Source organism: Pieris rapae, chromosome 13 (genome assembly GCF_905147795.1).
Source record: "Pieris rapae chromosome 13, ilPieRapa1.1, whole genome shotgun sequence".
Taxonomy (NCBI): Eukaryota; Metazoa; Arthropoda; class Insecta; order Lepidoptera; family Pieridae; genus Pieris; species Pieris rapae.
In genome coordinates, this window is record NC_059521.1 from 1943941 (window position 1) to 1961154 (window position 17214).

General features: G+C 31.5%; 2 protein-coding genes across 2 annotated transcripts in view; one reads left to right on the plus strand and one right to left on the minus strand.

Moving 5' to 3' along the window:
• The window catches only part of LOC110992518 (1-phosphatidylinositol 3-phosphate 5-kinase), a 34789-nt gene that overhangs the window by 2725 nt on the left and 14850 nt on the right, over positions 1–17214 (minus strand). Inside the window, exons 24-35 of the mRNA XM_045630733.1 lie at positions 16405–16491; positions 15707–15795; positions 15268–15398; positions 14128–14230; positions 13629–13770; positions 13240–13347; positions 12597–12716; positions 11795–11904; positions 10970–11054; positions 10302–10457; positions 9426–9609; positions 6819–6823 (exon numbers count right to left, since the gene is read on the minus strand). Coding sequence (XP_045486689.1) covers positions 9428–9609; positions 10302–10457; positions 10970–11054; positions 11795–11904; positions 12597–12716; positions 13240–13347; positions 13629–13770; positions 14128–14230; positions 15268–15398; positions 15707–15795; positions 16405–16491 — 1313 coding nt within the window. The 3' untranslated portion in view covers positions 6819–6823; positions 9426–9427. The remainder of the gene's footprint in view (positions 1–6818; positions 6824–9425; positions 9610–10301; positions 10458–10969; positions 11055–11794; positions 11905–12596; positions 12717–13239; positions 13348–13628; positions 13771–14127; positions 14231–15267; positions 15399–15706; positions 15796–16404; positions 16492–17214) is intronic.
• On the plus strand, positions 237–8004 carry LOC110992431. Its single transcript, XM_022258255.2, has 7 exons — positions 237–422; positions 500–1297; positions 2163–2277; positions 2665–2887; positions 3395–3457; positions 3781–3887; positions 4348–8004. Exons 1-7 carry the CDS (start codon positions 242–244, stop codon positions 4406–4408), a joined length of 1548 nt encoding a protein of 515 aa, XP_022113947.2. The 5' UTR covers positions 237–241; the 3' UTR covers positions 4409–8004.

Genomic DNA, 17214 nt, shown 5'->3' on the forward strand with positions numbered 1-17214 from the left:
AGTTCAATACGATATCAAGAAGTGAGATTGTGACTTAAACAGAAATCGATCTAGTTGCTGAAGAGATATTTAAATGTATGATCAGAATCGATAATTTAAATCATTTTTATATTAATTTGATATACACGTGATAAAACTCTGTGGTATTTTTAAACGATGTAGCTTTCAATGTCAGTGTCAATAATTTATTGACATTTTATAAAATATTAAATCTAAATGGCAAATTGTCATTTTAATTATAATGGCGGAAGACGATGATGGTGTTTCGGATAAAAAATCATCTCAAAATTCAAATAATGCAGGCTATCCTGAAGAGAATCATCAAAATTCAACAAAGCCTGATCTAGGTATAGAAGAAGCTAAGTATGACAGCAAAGAAAATGGTCATAATTCTCCAACAGAGCCTAATAGCTCGACGTCAAGTAAGTGTTTTGGGATGTTGTTTTTTGTTACTTTATATTTACAGGCATTCCTAAGCGAGTCTGATTTATTTTTGCAGAGTCAACGGGAACAATGCGTAAAGATGATAATCCTTTTTCATTTCGGCATTTCCTGAAGCGCGACTTATCATTACCAGGGAATTCTACGTACGAGAACACCGGTGCTAGACCAAAGGTTTACGCGAATACAGTGCAGCATTCTCCCACGAGAATAGACAAATTGGATATTCATAATGAACCGAGGCGGGAGAAAAATCGTTTCAACGATATCAAAGCCAAAGAAAATAAAACAGAGAGTGTTTTACACCGTAATAGTGACGATGCATCCTCAAGTAGTTCAGTAGAAATTCCTTTTAGTGTCGTCGAAGAATCTGAATCTAAACATAACTTCTATGCAGATCATACGGATGTTCCATTTTTCCACCGGCCAAACCTGGCATCAGAGCCACTAGGCATGCCCTCTCTTCCAGACTTTGTTCAAGACCATATTTTGGTGGAACAGGCTTATTTAAATTCAAACGGTCCTATATCAGTAGATCTCGATAATTTACCAGATTTTACATACACTAATTCTAATTATAGTGCTGGTTCCTCATCTTCTCTAGGTAGAAGAAACAAAAATAGTTATGGTAACAGAAATTACGATTATGACACTTATTTGGGTGCTGCATCAACCTCTGCTGATTCAGGATCAGCAATACGAAATGTCCCATTGGATCTCCCTGGAGGGGCTGAGGCAGCTCCTCCATTAGACCTAGTGCACCTTAACTTGGATTTAACAGAGTCAGTTAATCAAGCAGACAGAAGAAATGTCTCACCAAGAAACAATTTTCCTCTTGACCTTCCTCCTAATGCTGGTGAGTGATTTAGTTTGTAATATGCTTTAAATAAATAATTTACGATAATGAGATTTGTAGTTGTTGGTCCTGTGTTTCTGGTGAACTTATAGCAATTTTTGGGTTAAGAGGCACAAAAATATAACTTCACATTTCAAACAAGTTTGTGTAAAAACACAGTCATTAATATTCATTGTGATGAATGATAGTTTGAAGTTTTTAATTACAGTTTTTAATTTAAGGCTAAACAAAAATATATTGTTTTCTTTTTAATTGTTAAAGCATCACACTTCCTGTATTATATTATCATCACCATAAATTTACACTTAATAGAAATGTAAATTTGTAATACAATTAAGTACCACTTATATAAGAGAAGTGTAATTGTTCATTTTGACCTTATATTGTAATTTGCAATTTTAATGTAATCTTTGTGTATATTAACAATGACTTATAACACAATCCTATCAAATTGCTTAAAACGAATAATTTGGAAAATAGTAGAATGGTAAAAATTTATATATTGTCCCTGTAGAATCATAACCTTGTATGTCCTGAGAACAAAACTTTACAGGTATTGAATTTTTTTCATTTCATCAATGTTCATTAAAATATTATGTGTTTTTGTTAATAGTTTCCCCTTAATAGCTGTCTGGAAGTAGTTCTAGCCAAGGTTGAAGTATCTGCATCTGCACATAATCACCATATTCTTGCTTTGCATTTTCTTGAAACATAAATTTATTTATTTAAAGGCCTAAACAACACTACTTAAACAAATAATTGTCTGCTTCTGATACTAATGTATATATTTATTAGGTCGTAAATATATGTTTTTTTAATGGTTATTATTGTTCTAAAGGTTATATTATTTCTTTTGTAAATAAAGGAGCTGAGTCAATGCGGTTGCCAGATTTCCTTCCAATACACCCTGGCAGAACATCACCTGAACCCCAACCACAGAACGACCAGTTGCAACATATTGTTGAGTTAGAAAGAACCAGGTAAACAACATATTTAGGTTTTTTAAAGTTAAATCTAAGTTATCTACATGTATGCAGTTTATACATTTCATGAAATTTTAGAAAATTGTATATGTACACTTCAATAATGTGCATTTAAGTATTTAAGCATCTGACTGAATGCACTTGTAACTTAATGCATTGTGAAACAATATAATTTATAATAACTCCTAAAAAAGTTTTCTCACTTGTTTCTCACACAATGCCTTACCTATACTTGGTTTGTTAAATGATATGACTTTTGGTTTCACCCACATTAACTCATATTCTTTCTAGTGCACCCGAACTAAACTTCTAGGTTAATCAAATTTAGTATAGATAACATTTAAATGCTAAACAAGTTAAAACAGAATTATACTTTAATTACAGATCAGAGCTATTTATGGAACGGAACAGACGTCTACGAGCTGAAGAAGAGTTGAACTCTGGGAGAGAAGCACTAAGACTTTTAAGAGCTGAGTTGAGCAGTGCCAGGGCTTCTGAAGCCGCTTTAAGATTACAACTGAGCGAAGCTAGACATGCCGATAGAGAATATATTGGCCAAATTGAGGCTGCTACACATCGAGTTGAACATAATTTGATGGATACTACTGTTAGTATTTATCTTGTATTAATGTTAATAGCACTTACTTATGGTTCCATACATTGCATTCATGTTAACTGCATTAATTTGTTAAATTAGATTGATTTATATATTTATAGATTTGATATTTGCGAAAGATAATATTAGAATAGAATTATATAAGCCTCTTAAGACTAGATCAGAGTTTGCCATGGTATTTAAAAAATTCATACTTATTAATATTAACAGTATTAATGAACTTGGTCTATATTACATTTAAATGAAGTATTTATAGTTTTAAATTTTAACTAAAATTCAGAGTTAAAAATATTATACATTTACATACTGGTGTCATATTTAGCAAGGATCTGATTCTGAGCTTTTATTTTTTTTTAAAGACATCGAATTTGACTAATGGGATGAGTTTTATTAGGTTAATCTCGTTTTTAGAAATTAGTCAGGAGGTCCTATGTTTGATTTAACACAAATAATTTGTATTAATAATTATTAATGTATGAATTTTTAATTTAATTTCAGAGTCGAGCCACTGAAGGAGAATCAATGATAACCAAATTGAAGAATGAAATTAAAAGACTAAAGGTGACATAAGTATTTCAGTAAACATAGTGTGAATTTCTATATAATACTAGTGGATCCGATTGCTATAGCAAGCCATACACGTTGTAAAACGAATTAAATATCTTATTGTAAATCCAAATCATTTTAAATTACACTTTAATGTATACAACAAATTTCATTAAAATCGGTCCAGCCGTGTAGGAGGTGTTTACTTTCAAACACACGCACAAAGATTGATTAATATTAAGATTAACGTGAATGTCATTTGAAAGAAAAAAGTAAATGTATTAATACCCTAGTTTGACAATTAAATTCGAATTAATTTCGCCATTTTTATATTAAAGGAGGAATTATCTTCGTCCCAAGAAGAGGTTCGTTCCCTCCGCAACGTTCAAAACAATGCGGCCGTCGACCTCAGACATGCTACCACTGTTGCTGAGACATCACTACGGTAACTAAAATTTATTTATTAATAATTAAATAATGCACAAAATTATTAATAACATCAAAGCAAAATGTTGATGATATCCTTAAATTAAGTTGGGCTATAGACAAGTGTCAAATACCATAGACAACAGTTAACAGTAAATGTCAAATGTCAATAAGCACCATAGAGTACAAAAGCAAGTTAAACCTTACAAGATATTTTTAAATATAGAAATGGGAAATGCATGCAATAATAATATATTTGCATAATTTTGTTTTTAATTATTAAAAAATTTAAAATTACTGACACAACTTATAACAATTAGATACAAGTTTTTATGACATTTAAAACTTAATAAATCTAGTCACTTAAGAAAAAAATAATATTCTTGTAAATAAAAAAAAGGATACAGAAGACTTGCAAAATATCCTTTAATTATTTATATGACTATAGCAAATAATAATTTGAATTTCATTAATTTCAGGGAATTATTATCTGGATTGGAGCGACTTCGTTCGCTCAGTTCCACTTTGGACCCGACTTGATATTGAACTACTGAATTATGAAATAAGTAGACTATGTCAGCATTGAGCAGATTTGATGTTTTTACTGATTAATCTATAACCTGAATACTTAATTGCAGTTCTTTTGAATTTTCTAAGACTAACATGATAAAAGAGGATGCGGTCTGAAAAAAAAACTGAAATCTTTACATATAAAAATCTAATATTATGGCCCATTATCCATGGGACCATAAGCTTACCATATCAACCTATATATTTTGATGTTGGGTTTGGATTATGTAATCTATTGTAGGATTCAAAGCATCTAAATTTCGTATAACTTTGTATGTTTGTCCATAAATTTCTGGGGAACTAAAAGTCAATACGAGATGGCTTCTTTCTTCATCCTTTTTTTGTATATCGGTCTAGTTTGATGTTGAATTCGCTTCACTTGTTTTTGAGATAAATACATTTATATATATAACAGGTAACTTAGTAATCTTGACTATTCTAAGTTGGTTAGTATTTACCTAATATAAAGGCTGCATGTTACATGAAGTAAAAATATCGAATCTGTAAAATAAATAGTTTTATTGTTTTGGCTGCTAATCATATGATTTTAACATATATTTGCAAGTAAAAGTTATTAGTATTTTCGCATAATAATTATGTTTAGTAAATTTATATTTATGTCTAAACTGCTGAACCGTTAAGGATTTATCAGATGAGATAACTAAATGAAACAAGAAATATGTTGAATTGTTTTTTTTAGACTTTTATCATTTTTCATATAAACAAAATGGATACAAAAATGGTTCATTGGAAATTGCACTTTATCGACAAATAAATTTTATTTTATTAAAACTAACTCTGTTTTATCACACATGTACGGACAGCATATATGTGGGTTTTTATATATATGTATATTAAGTTTAAATAAAATAGAAGTATGTATGTACTATCTATAACGAATTTTGGTATAGATTAGAAAAGTATAGGAATCGCTTAACCAATACTCAAATTTATTTTCAAAGTTGTGAACGAATCTATTTAATGACATAATCATTATTAATATGACTTATATCATTATTAATAATAATGACTTAATCGATGTTTTGACTTGAGATATAAGAGACTTAACCATAAGGTCGCGCATTCGAACCCCGGCAATGTACCTATGGATTTTTTAATTAATTTAATTTAAATAATTTGAATGAAATTGTGAGGATGGAGGCTGGTCTACTTGACTTTAAAGATGGACATAGTAGTAGTTATTTATATATAATATATTTGAAAACTATTTATTAAAGTGCAATTTCTTTAAAACCTTTTCATTATTTGGTGTAAGCAAAAATCGGCTTAAGTTAAAGACGAAATTGAAATAATGAAATGTTAATCGAAATAATACTCAAATTGTATTATTATGGACTGCATATAAATAATTTCCATAATGTAGTTTTAAATGAACAGTCGTTTAGTAACTGTCATTCAGAATTCAGAAAAAATCAAATCATTACTAAATTATTTTTTTAATATATATATTATTTGTTTGTCAGAATTTCAGTTCAGATCTAAGTACTTTATTATTTTGGTTCACGGTTGAACTGTAGATTCATTTTCAATTAATTACAACAACACATCAATTAAGGTCGTTTACCGCAAAAATATTAATTTGAGGTTTTTCTCGACATCTATATACGAAATAAAAAATGTTTAATCTGAATAAATAGTTTATTTTGAAACTACAAAAGCATGAACATACTTCAAGTATAAATTGAGCTTTCAATATGATATCGTATTTACGTATACAAAAACTTCACACTATAAGTTCGTTCTGAATATACTAACGTTTACAATTGTATGAGCACGTGTTCGTATTTCCTGTCGTGAAGTGTGATTGTCTGAGTATAAGATTCAAAGTCGAGAATTAATGATAAGTACAACTCGCATATGTCAAAAATAGGTTATGACATACCAAAGTCATACTTGGCACTGACTGTTCTCTGAATCTTACCCTAAGACCTTAGTACAAACAAAACATCACATGAGAAATTATATCAAAATTTCAATCTAGTTTATACAGTAGAATTTGTTAGGTATAACGATATCGAAGGGTCTGAACTACTCATATATTATTATTATTATTATTAAGTACCTGATACCAGAATTCAGCCGGGACCTTTTAATTTGGTCAATATAACCGTTGTTCCAAACGATGACGTCATAAACGGTTTTAACTGAAGTTTGAATTTATGTGCTGGTTACATCATTAGTATTCGTTTCTTATTGAAACCACGGTTTATTTAGTTACCGATTGCAACTCTTATTTATTTACATTATTGTAAATGTTAGAATAAATCTGTGGGAGACTAGTACTTAGGTAAGTTGTCTAACACTTACTTTTCTTGTCTATTCGGTATAATTCGCAATTAAACTGATTTTAGTATCACAGTTAGCGTCAAAAACCGCCAAAAATTAAAGAAAAATGGCGGACATAGCCGCTCAATTGTATTAGCATTTGACAAGCAACTGTCAAACATTGGATTTGACATACGAGTGACATTAGGGAGAAGTCTCGATTATCCTACCATTACCGGAAAATGAACGTTGTTTCATCAGGGCTGACAATCAGCGATACTAAAAACAGTTTGTTACTTGATGATATTAATGTATATAATAAAACGTGGATGGTTTGTTACCATGGTTACGACGTTCTCCTATATCAATACGGTAACCATGGTAATAAACAAAGTAATTTAGTCTACGTACCTCTTTATAGTAAATATATTTGCTACTCGAAATCAAAGGAGACCTAATCATATTTAGAAATTCTGTGTATTTATATTTTGGATTTATAGTAGTTTTGTTGCAAATTTTAACGAATTAGGTTCAAAATAATTATTGTATTGGGTATAATGCAATCAAAATGTGAAAAACGAATCAAGATATTTACATAAGTCGTAATAAGCATCACAAAAATATTTAGTTAAAATTTTATTCATGGGTTGAAATGCCAAACAATCCTTAACTTGTCAAAACGAATTTCCAAAAGATGCTTAAAAATAATGTATCGTTTTAGAGGCTTCTTTTTTATATGTATAAGTAATGATCTTAAAAACTCAATTAAAATAATTCAGTACCTATTAAACATCGAGATTCTTATCACCTCAAAATACTTACAGTCATTTTAATCTTTCTTCAACGTGTATTCTTTAAATATAAGTTGTTTTATGCGTTTTACCAAATCCATTCCAGAAGAATATTAAACATTAAAATAATTTCACAATTGACTGCCTAAATTTATTCTATTTAATTTCCATAAGCCTTAGAAAGTATTGTTTTTAGTTTTACCAGATTATTTTAGTATTATAAAAATTATAAAAAGATGATATAATTATCATATTTTAGCGATAACAAATGTATGTATATTAAAATGACTGTAAGGCACTAAGTCACCTGTAAGCTAGAAATCTAGTTTGTCTAGAATCCTTAGTAATTACATTTTTATCCTTAAATTTGGGTTTTTGTATAAAAGCCCTAAAATGTTGTACTAAGTGTTTGTATGGAAAAGGTGTTATGTTTATGAAACTCGGAATATAACTTATGTGAGTCTGATAATAAATTAATTTTGAAGCGCCCTTTTTTTATTTACTCCTTACATAGACATATTTTTGGTATCTATTACTTATTAGTTTTATAAATGTATAAGTGGCCTGGCGAAAATACACTGCCTGCCCGAATGAATAAGAAATTTATTCTGAATAATTAATAATTTTCTTTGCTACAAATATTCGGAATGAATTCCGCACCATCTGTCAAAAACTGAACATGATTAAACGAAAACCTTTCTAATTACCGCTTCAAGGGCATGGCTGATTACCGATATGATGTTATTAATCTGCATTTAATGCCGTGGCATGCCACAGAACCTGTGCACCTCTTTGCCTTTTGTACTTGTCTAAAGAACTTAGTGTCATTCGCAAAATGACAATTTTTATTTCAAATATTTTTCATTATTATGCTAATAATGAAGCAGTTTTCGAAAACAAAAATTTACCTTTTGTGTTCATAGTGCATCCATTTTAAAGTAATGTTACGATTTTTTAAAGATAATTTATTATTTTTTTATTTATTAATTTCATTTTCCACTACATTATTCTACCTTAACAGTTAGGTACTACTAATTCGATAGAACGCTAAAATAATACCCACACGAATTATCCTACATAAAAAAAACATTAGCTTAGCTTTGACCACGTTGAAACTTTGTTTAATATATTTTTTGAATATCTGAAGTGTCAGGGTCACAACAGAGGAAGGGTCCTGATTTTTACCAGCTTAGGAGAAAACGTTGGACATGTTGCTAATGTTAAGATCTTGTATATATACTACTTAGCGCTTCGTAAAATATCGAAAATGCGATAAAGCATACCATTGTACTGAATGTCGGTACAGGTACGGACTGCATAGAAAATATGGAAATAATAAAAAACATACTTATTTTATAAATCTTTTATTAATATAAATAAGGAATGTTTGAACATTATAATTCTAAGCTTTCTTATACATTTGTAACTTAATTGTAATATAATTTGGTATCTTAATACTCATAACAGATCATAATTTTCTTAACAAAATACGTTTTTTTAATAAAGGTAGCGCTGTTAAATTTACTTAAACCAAGGTTCCTTAAATGAACTCGACTTATTTTTAATCGACTTTTCATTTTTTTTTATTATATAAAACTATTTTAGATACTCAATAAATACTTACATTTCTGGACTTTTTTAATTATTAAATTAATAGATTTAACTCTCCAATTAATGAACGTTTGACACAAGAAAAGTAGTATGGACACAACACGATAAATTTGATGAAATAAATGGCGAAAGTATTCTTAGATCACATTCAAATCATAATTTAACTGTCTTCACTGTCAAAGATGCTCTGTTATCGACACCATGATTACAATTGAAAGAAATTATGAAATTTTATTTTAACAAAAATTTACTATCTTTTACTATTGAGACAGTTTATGTAAAAATCTCACTTTGAGCCTAACTAGACATCTTTCGTATTCATCTGATGCCAGTGTTCCGGGCATTGCAGAAAGTATTTCCTCGCTGCGGCACAAAATCTTCGTTTGTACTGTTCCGGTGACACCACTGTAGGCTGACCGGAACCCAAGTTCTTTTTAACTAGATGTTCTAACTTTTTATCCCATGTAAATGTTCGGATGTAATCTGTAAAATCATTTAATTCGTAACAAATAGTGCCAACAAAAAAACCCTTAGGCCTGAGATTTCTGGTATCTGTGATAAACGTATTGAAGTGACACGTCTAATGCGACTTCCAACAAGGTTGCGTTAAACGTTTAACGCGCCTGGGGAGGGGGAATAGTAGAGCGAGAGTGAAAGCTTGGCACTCGTACGCATGCGCGTATACCTGTTACAGTCCAGCGCGAGTGTTAACAACGAGTAGCGACTAATTTTCTACGCAACAGGGTGAGAGCGAGAAAGATACACATAAGTAGGAGAGAGAAAGAGAGTGAGTCGGTAGAGCCGTAGCACAGGCGCGTATTCTTGCAATGCAGCGAAGTGTTAGCGTTGTGAAATTAGCTGAAATTACTTGTTGTTCTACTAATAAAATACATTTGCTTTTTGTTAAAAATTATTATTAAAAGATGTTCGGATGATGAAGATTCAAGAAATGAGCGTACCAATTTTTAAAAGGCCGGCAACGCACTAGCGAGCCCTCTGGAAATGTATCTATGGGCGACGGTATCACGTAACACCAAATGATCCTTCTGCCTGGTTTCCCTTTGTTATATAAAAAGAGACATCGTAATGAAGCTAATGGGCGTTGATATTAACTAAAAACACATATACATAACAGTGTTAATGAATAAATAAAAATATAACGCGTCCAAACTCACCGATTATTCCTAGCACGAGTGTGTCATCCTGTATTCCCAACAGAAGGGAGTAATCCATCACGTGATGCTGCGCCAAAAATGATGTGTCCCGCTCCAAACTCGCCCAAAGCTTACTCCCCGTACTCGACTCGACGTACAACTGACGGTCCCAACGCACTAGAACATACTAGAACATACCAGACACATCCCACAGACACAAAATGATAGGAATGATAGGAGTTTTATATTGCTCCACAGATATCAATTACATAGATAGATTAGATTCTATCAAAAACGTTGACCCTTTTTCGCACTCCACTACTGCTTTATTTGAAAATAAAATAAAGCAACTGTTAATGTCTTAACTCTGCCATGTATATGTGTCGTTGTCATGTTTTGTTTTGTTTGTATCATATAGTATATAAGTGAAACCTATTGTGGATGCAACTAATGTGATTATTTTATGTTTTATTTTTAACTTTATTTTTATTGTCAAGCTGTATCTGTTTTGTTTCCAAATAAATAAATAAATAGATTTTTTATTTTGATTGAACGGCTGAGTAAGCAAAATGATTTTCAGAACAGCTATCGGAATAGACATGTGGGAAATAAATATTACACGCAATAATAGCATCCCTATAAGATTTATAAAAAATAAGTTTTATGTAATGACAATTGACTATACTCACGTGCAAGAAGATTATCATCGACAAGGACGGCTTGATTCGGCGGCATCGAAGCAGCTCCCGTCGCTAATCTGTGACGAGCGGCGCCCTTCAATAGATAAGATAATTTAAAAAAATCTATTATTATAATATATATATATATATATATTAAACTCAAAACTCAAAAATATCTTTATTCATATACATGTACACGTATGAACGTCAAAAAACAAATTAAATTAATTGTAAGTTTACATTTACAACCAGTTCGCAAGTCAAGGGCGTAGAGCGGGTAAGAAGTAAAATGTCAGAAATGGTAAACCTTTTTGGCCGGGCACAAATTTCAATTTTAATAATAAAATAAAATAAAATACGTTTATTTTGGAACATAAGATCTTCTAGGTATCACTTATTCCACGTCAATCAATTCAAACTTGTAGGCATCCCTACTCATCGGCAAAGACAGAGGGTGTAGGCCGAGAGAAAAAGCCGGCGTAAAAAACTCTCGGTACTCTTTTAAAAAAGCAAATCATCAAACAATATTTAAATCAAATATATCAAATTAATTAGAGGTAGCCTGCCCAACACTAGTCCCAGGCCCTTTTATCAACTAGATAATCAATAACTTTATAGTAAGCCTTTTTACACAGCTTTTCTTTAATACATTTCTTAAATTTATTAAAAGGCAGAGATAAAAGAGCCTCTGGGATTTTATTAAAGAAGAGTATCCCTTTTCCCAAAAAAGAATTACTAACTTTACATAGTCTAGTACGGGGAAATTGCAGCCTGCGTTTGTTCCGAGTAAAATATTAAAACGTAATATAAAAAAATAGTATGTTGTTAACTAACTTTAAGGTCGAACCGCAACATATCCCCTCTTGTGGGTCCGTACCAGACGTGTTCTATGACCAGTACGCCGCTTCCCGCTCCGCCCACGCTGAACACGCCCAAGATGCGGGCTAAAAGAAATATATTTTATAGAATAGCATTTTAATTCACAAAACAGACCTCCAATAAATGCCATAAACATTTTATTAACAGATAATTAAACCTTTATCTTATCTTATAATATATATATCTATATCTTAAAAAAAAAAAATCTTAAAAAAATATTCTAAAAAATTCAGGTAAATTTTACCAATAATGGATTTGTTTGTTGTTTCATGTTGAATATATGTTTTGAATTACCGATCTCGAATCTGTGCTTTGTAAAACTGTTATGTTATGTTTCTGTTTATATGTGTATTCCGTTTTGGCTTTTGTGTGTAATGTAATTGTTTGGTTATTGTTTAATGAATTAGCTGTAGGAATACTTAAATAAATAAAAAAAAAATAAAAAATTATGTTATAAATTTTTAGCAATTATTATTTTTTTCTAAAATTAGAAGTTAGTTTGACTTCTTTTAGAAGGTACCCCGCAAGCTATGTACCGTAACATTTAAGTAACACACATATATGTGTGTATGTATATTAGACGTGTAAACCAAATGTTAGCAATATCCGCAGAATTGGTGCCAAATTGAGCCCTTTTGATTCAGCCAAAAGTTTTAATATTCCAAAGATGGCCAAAATATTATAAAGAAATATTGAACTAGTTATATAACTTATGTTCTGTATAAATATGTCTCATTGTCTTATAATTAAAACTCACCAAGCAAACTGGACGATCCATTCGCCCGACAAGTAGTGACGTAATTGAAGTAATGCGGCGCAAACTCTAAGAATTGCTGCCATTCTGGTTTCGTCATCTCTTTTAGTACGTATCTGTCGTCTGAAAAAAAAATATTTATATAAATTTTATGAGCATATAAAATGTAAAATACATAATTTATATATAAAATAAATATTCTCTGAAGAAATTTAAATGATTTTAAGAAGAAATCACTAGGAAAATGTTAATGAATATTTTCAAAACATAATGAAAAATTAAATTTTTCTTCATTAATTTAGTGAGATCCATTCGCTTGTTGCACTAGTACAGGTACTTTATATTAATTTCCAATTTGAAAATCCAGCTGATTTCCATTGCCCCTCTTAACAGTTAAATTGTCCTTCTGTGGGGCGTAGGCCCCACGGTGGGAAACAGTGCTCTAGACTATAACTATTGAAGTTCATTCCAGATGAAAATTTATTAAACAAATATATATTTAAACAAAACTTATTATTTTTTTCAAATAAATAAAACCTACGGTTAAGATGAATTTTCCAAAAAAAAAAAAAATACTAAAATGAGTTTACTTTAGAAAATCTTAAATCCTATTCAAAGATACATATACACAAATTATCATGTATACCTTTAGTTTTGCAGAAGGTAGAACCCGACTTCCCTCCCCTGGTGGCCCAGGGCACACAATGCGCCAGGGAACGGATAAATCCCTCTTCTATTTCACACACACCTTTAGCTGTAACAATTATACGTCATATAAAAGTTATGTGTGTATAAAATTCCACTCCACACACACACATCACCACGACGTCCATAGTTCCAATTGAGGAACCAGCTATGCACTAAGTATTTTCGAACAATTTCCACTAAGGCTTTATGAAAAGAGGGTACTAATTCTGAAAGGCCGGCAACGCATACACAAGAATTTAAGAAATAATAGGTTTGTCCTTAGTTGTATAAAAGAGAAACAACCTATAAAAAGCGCTAAAAGAAAACATCGTTTTACAAGACACTTACTTTCCTTCTCTTCTCTTCTAAGCGGGTCACAGCACTTGCTTTCGTCCCCTGACTCCGCTCTTTCCCCGCTTATATTAGCCAATAGCATGTGTCGTAATTTGTGAAATTGTACTGCGTAATACACGCGACATATTAAACCATCCTAAAACGTAATAAAATGTTAAGAAGAACATCCGCACGACTTAATATTTACCGAAATTTAAAACTAATAAACAAACGTAGAAATCTGAGAAAATCAATGAGGGTACACTTTTCACACAGACTACCATTCAGTCTATTATATTTTATCTATGGTTCTCTAAATGTCCGCGCGACGTCAAATGGAGGGTAATGTATTCGCCCAGACTAGAATTCAGTCCATTCCATTGTATCTATAGTCATCTACAAAATGTCCCCCACACTTCAAACTAATGGTTCTCTTTCCGCACACTTTAATTAACTCTATCTTGTCTATGGTCCTGTCAAAATGTTACACTATTATTTCATAACAAATTCTTACCTTTAACAACACTTCGATATGGTCATTGGACTTCGCTTTAGCTTTGTCCCCATCAACTTTGTCTTTACTCGATGTTAAATCATCTTCTAGCTCCGACTGAGTACTGTCAAATACACACAAGAAATTACACATCGAATTGATAAAGTCATTCGAGTTTTAAAGTCGGTTAAAATTATTAAAATATAAAAATATAAATATTTTATCGAACGTTGCAGGGGAAACGGAGAATAGTGTATGTCTAGTGGCATCAGCGTGCGATTCTCCAAGGACGTAGGTTCTATTCCCAGCATTTGACATTTGCTCGACCGTTGAAGGAAAACATCGTGAGTAAAAGATTCCTTAGACCCAAAAAGACGACGGCGTGTGTCAAGCACAGGAGGCTGATCACCTACTTGTCTATTCGATTGACAAATGATCAAGAGAAATCAAAGAGATTTTTTTATATTTATGAATAATATCTTCATGTTTATAACAAAGGTAGTATTATGTTTTGTTTAATAACATATGGAGAAAGGAAGGCTTGATTTAATATATGTATGCATAATATACTATATTAATAAAAACTCACTAATCTACATAAAAATTAAGAAAGTAAGTAATCTTAGTGTTGTCCATTGTCCAGTATTTAGTGTTCGATTGCTAAAAGTTACCGCAGCGTACTTTAGTATTTACACACCTTGGGTTTTCGTAATTTCATAAAGATCCCAACTTTAAATGCATATATATAGCTTATGTTCACCAGGGATAATGTCTTATGGTGCAAAAAAAATCCATAAATATCTTTGATCTCATAGTTATACAAAATAAGAGTAACAAGTACAACCTGGCAATTCGTCGGATCTTAAATAATTCGGGGAATTGCTAGTAACAAAAAATCCCCCAGTAAAACTGTGTAAAAAAAAATGTTTTTTTTTATATAATAGGGGTACAAACGAGCCTGCGGGACGCCTAAAAAGGCAGTCATCGCAGCCCATAGATACCCATTTTTCGTGGGTGCGTTGCCGGCCTAGGAACGAGTACGCTCGAATTTTGAAATTTGCTGGCCTTATTTGACTGATTAGAGCGAAAAAAAAATTGAGTGTTTTATCAATAAAGCATTTTAGTACGCAGAGATAACAAAAATATAAGGACTCTAGATACCTATGTCTCTGTTTGTGTTGCTGCAAGCTAAGCTGGTATGTCACAGAAGCCAGTGTTGCCGCAATCACTGATCCAATTTCTCCCGCTTTCACCAACACTGGCAACACTCCGCTCGAAATTATCATACCCGTCTGGAAATTCATACATTTTGATTCTCTTTCTCTAACAATTTAACATTACGATCTTAGAGACTTATTAATACTACCCTCGAAATCGGAAACGACCTACAAAGTGGTTGACTGGAATAAATCGCTCTACAGTGATAAGGCCGCCAGTTGTTTTTCATTTAATTATTTTTAATATTTTCCTTTTATGTAATGCAATGAAGTGTTAATAAATAATAAATAAATAAAGCTTGATGATGATTTATGAAGTTGCGTATTTAAATTTCTGAATTATGGAGAAATAAAAATTATATTAAATTTAAGAAAAACATTACCTGATTCGACGGCTGATTGTTTGTGAGGAGTTGAGACAATATCTGTTTAACTGTCTTCTTATCACCTCTTTCTTCCTCTTCTTCTGTACCTAAGAATCATTATTTACTTTTAAAAAACAAATCGTTTTAGGTCTGGGCTTCAGATTTCTGCATCTGTCTCATGATCATTTGTCAATCTTATGGTCAAGTCAGCCATCTTTTTTTATTTTACAGGAGGCAGACGAGCAGGAGGCTCACCAGATGTTCTGCACTGCCGGAAGGCTCGGAAGCGCGCTGCCGGCCTTTTACGAATCGGTACGCTCTTTTCTTGAAGGACCCTAAGTAGTTTGGTTCGGAAATACTTCAGTGGGCAGCTGGTTCCACATCGTGGTGGTGCGTCGCAGAAATTGCCTTCTGTGCATGCACATGACCCATGCCGTCAACTTTGTGGGTCAAAGGCAAACCCGTTGCCTCACGATTTCCTTCACCGTATGAGCGATATATATTTGTTATTTGACGTGGATTTGCTTGGAAAATATAGTTTACAGTTGCACAGAAAAATGTTGATCCTTCATCGTGTTGATAAAGAGCTAATACTAAAAACAATTATTGTTTCGCTGGAAATCTAACTTAAAACTTTTGAGCAAGAAGAGAGAGAGAAAGAATATACAATTATACATATGACAATGAGAGAAAGAATATACATATGATAATCTTACCAACATGATCCTTTTCTAAATTTGTATCCAAATTAATTTCATTCGACGAGTCGCCGGCAGAATCCTCCGAATCAGTTCTATCTTCCACTGAAAATTCAAAGTGTTGCAAAATAATACATAAAGACATCTGTCAATTTTATAAGCTAATTGTCAATGTCATGTGTTTTCCTTGTAAATATTAATTAAGCTTTGACGGTGCATATATGAGATGAACTAGGTTTAAGTCGCCGTATAAATTAAATAATCTTAAATCTGTACAAGCTTTTATTTATAATTATATAAACAAAAACATACAGAACGTAAGATTTTGGATTTTTTATTTAGGTGGGACAGAAAGAGCGGAAAGGGGATACAGGGGCTAGAAGTAGGTAAAGAGCATGGGAGAAGTATGACTTGTTTAAAGCAAGTGAAAACTTCAACGGTACATCAAAAAACATTAAACCAAGTTACTAATAAGATATTTTAAGCAATAAAAATACCTGATAATAGTTTATCAATAGTTTTTGATAAGATAAGGAGCCAAATGAAGCAGCCTATGGACGCCCACGTTAGTGGGTACTTTTTGAAGATTGTGGAAGATTTCTTTTCTTTCGCAAATGGTGGAGTTAGTAAATACAAAACAATTTTTCGTACATAAAAACATCGTTACCATGGCAAGAAATTCGAAATTTTTAAACGCAAAGTTCCTTTTAATGTGGGAGAGTATTTACCGTTTTATTTTATATTATGAAAATTAATATAACATTTGGGTATTTTGATTGTGCTGTTTTTATAATTAATAAATCTGAATGTAATACTTTCTTTGAAAAT

Excerpts from the sequence above, each read along its gene's own strand:
- LOC110992431 (XM_022258255.2), top strand. The coding sequence starts at position 242 with ATGGCGGAAGACGATGATGGTGTTTCGGATAAAAAATCATCTCAAAAT. Across the intron at positions 2,278-2,664 it reads GTTGAGTTAGAAAGAACCAG|ATCAGAGCTATTTATGGAAC; the intron begins GTAAACAACATA and ends CTTTAATTACAG. Across the intron at positions 3,888-4,347 it reads GTTGCTGAGACATCACTACG|GGAATTATTATCTGGATTGG; the intron begins GTAACTAAAATT and ends CATTAATTTCAG.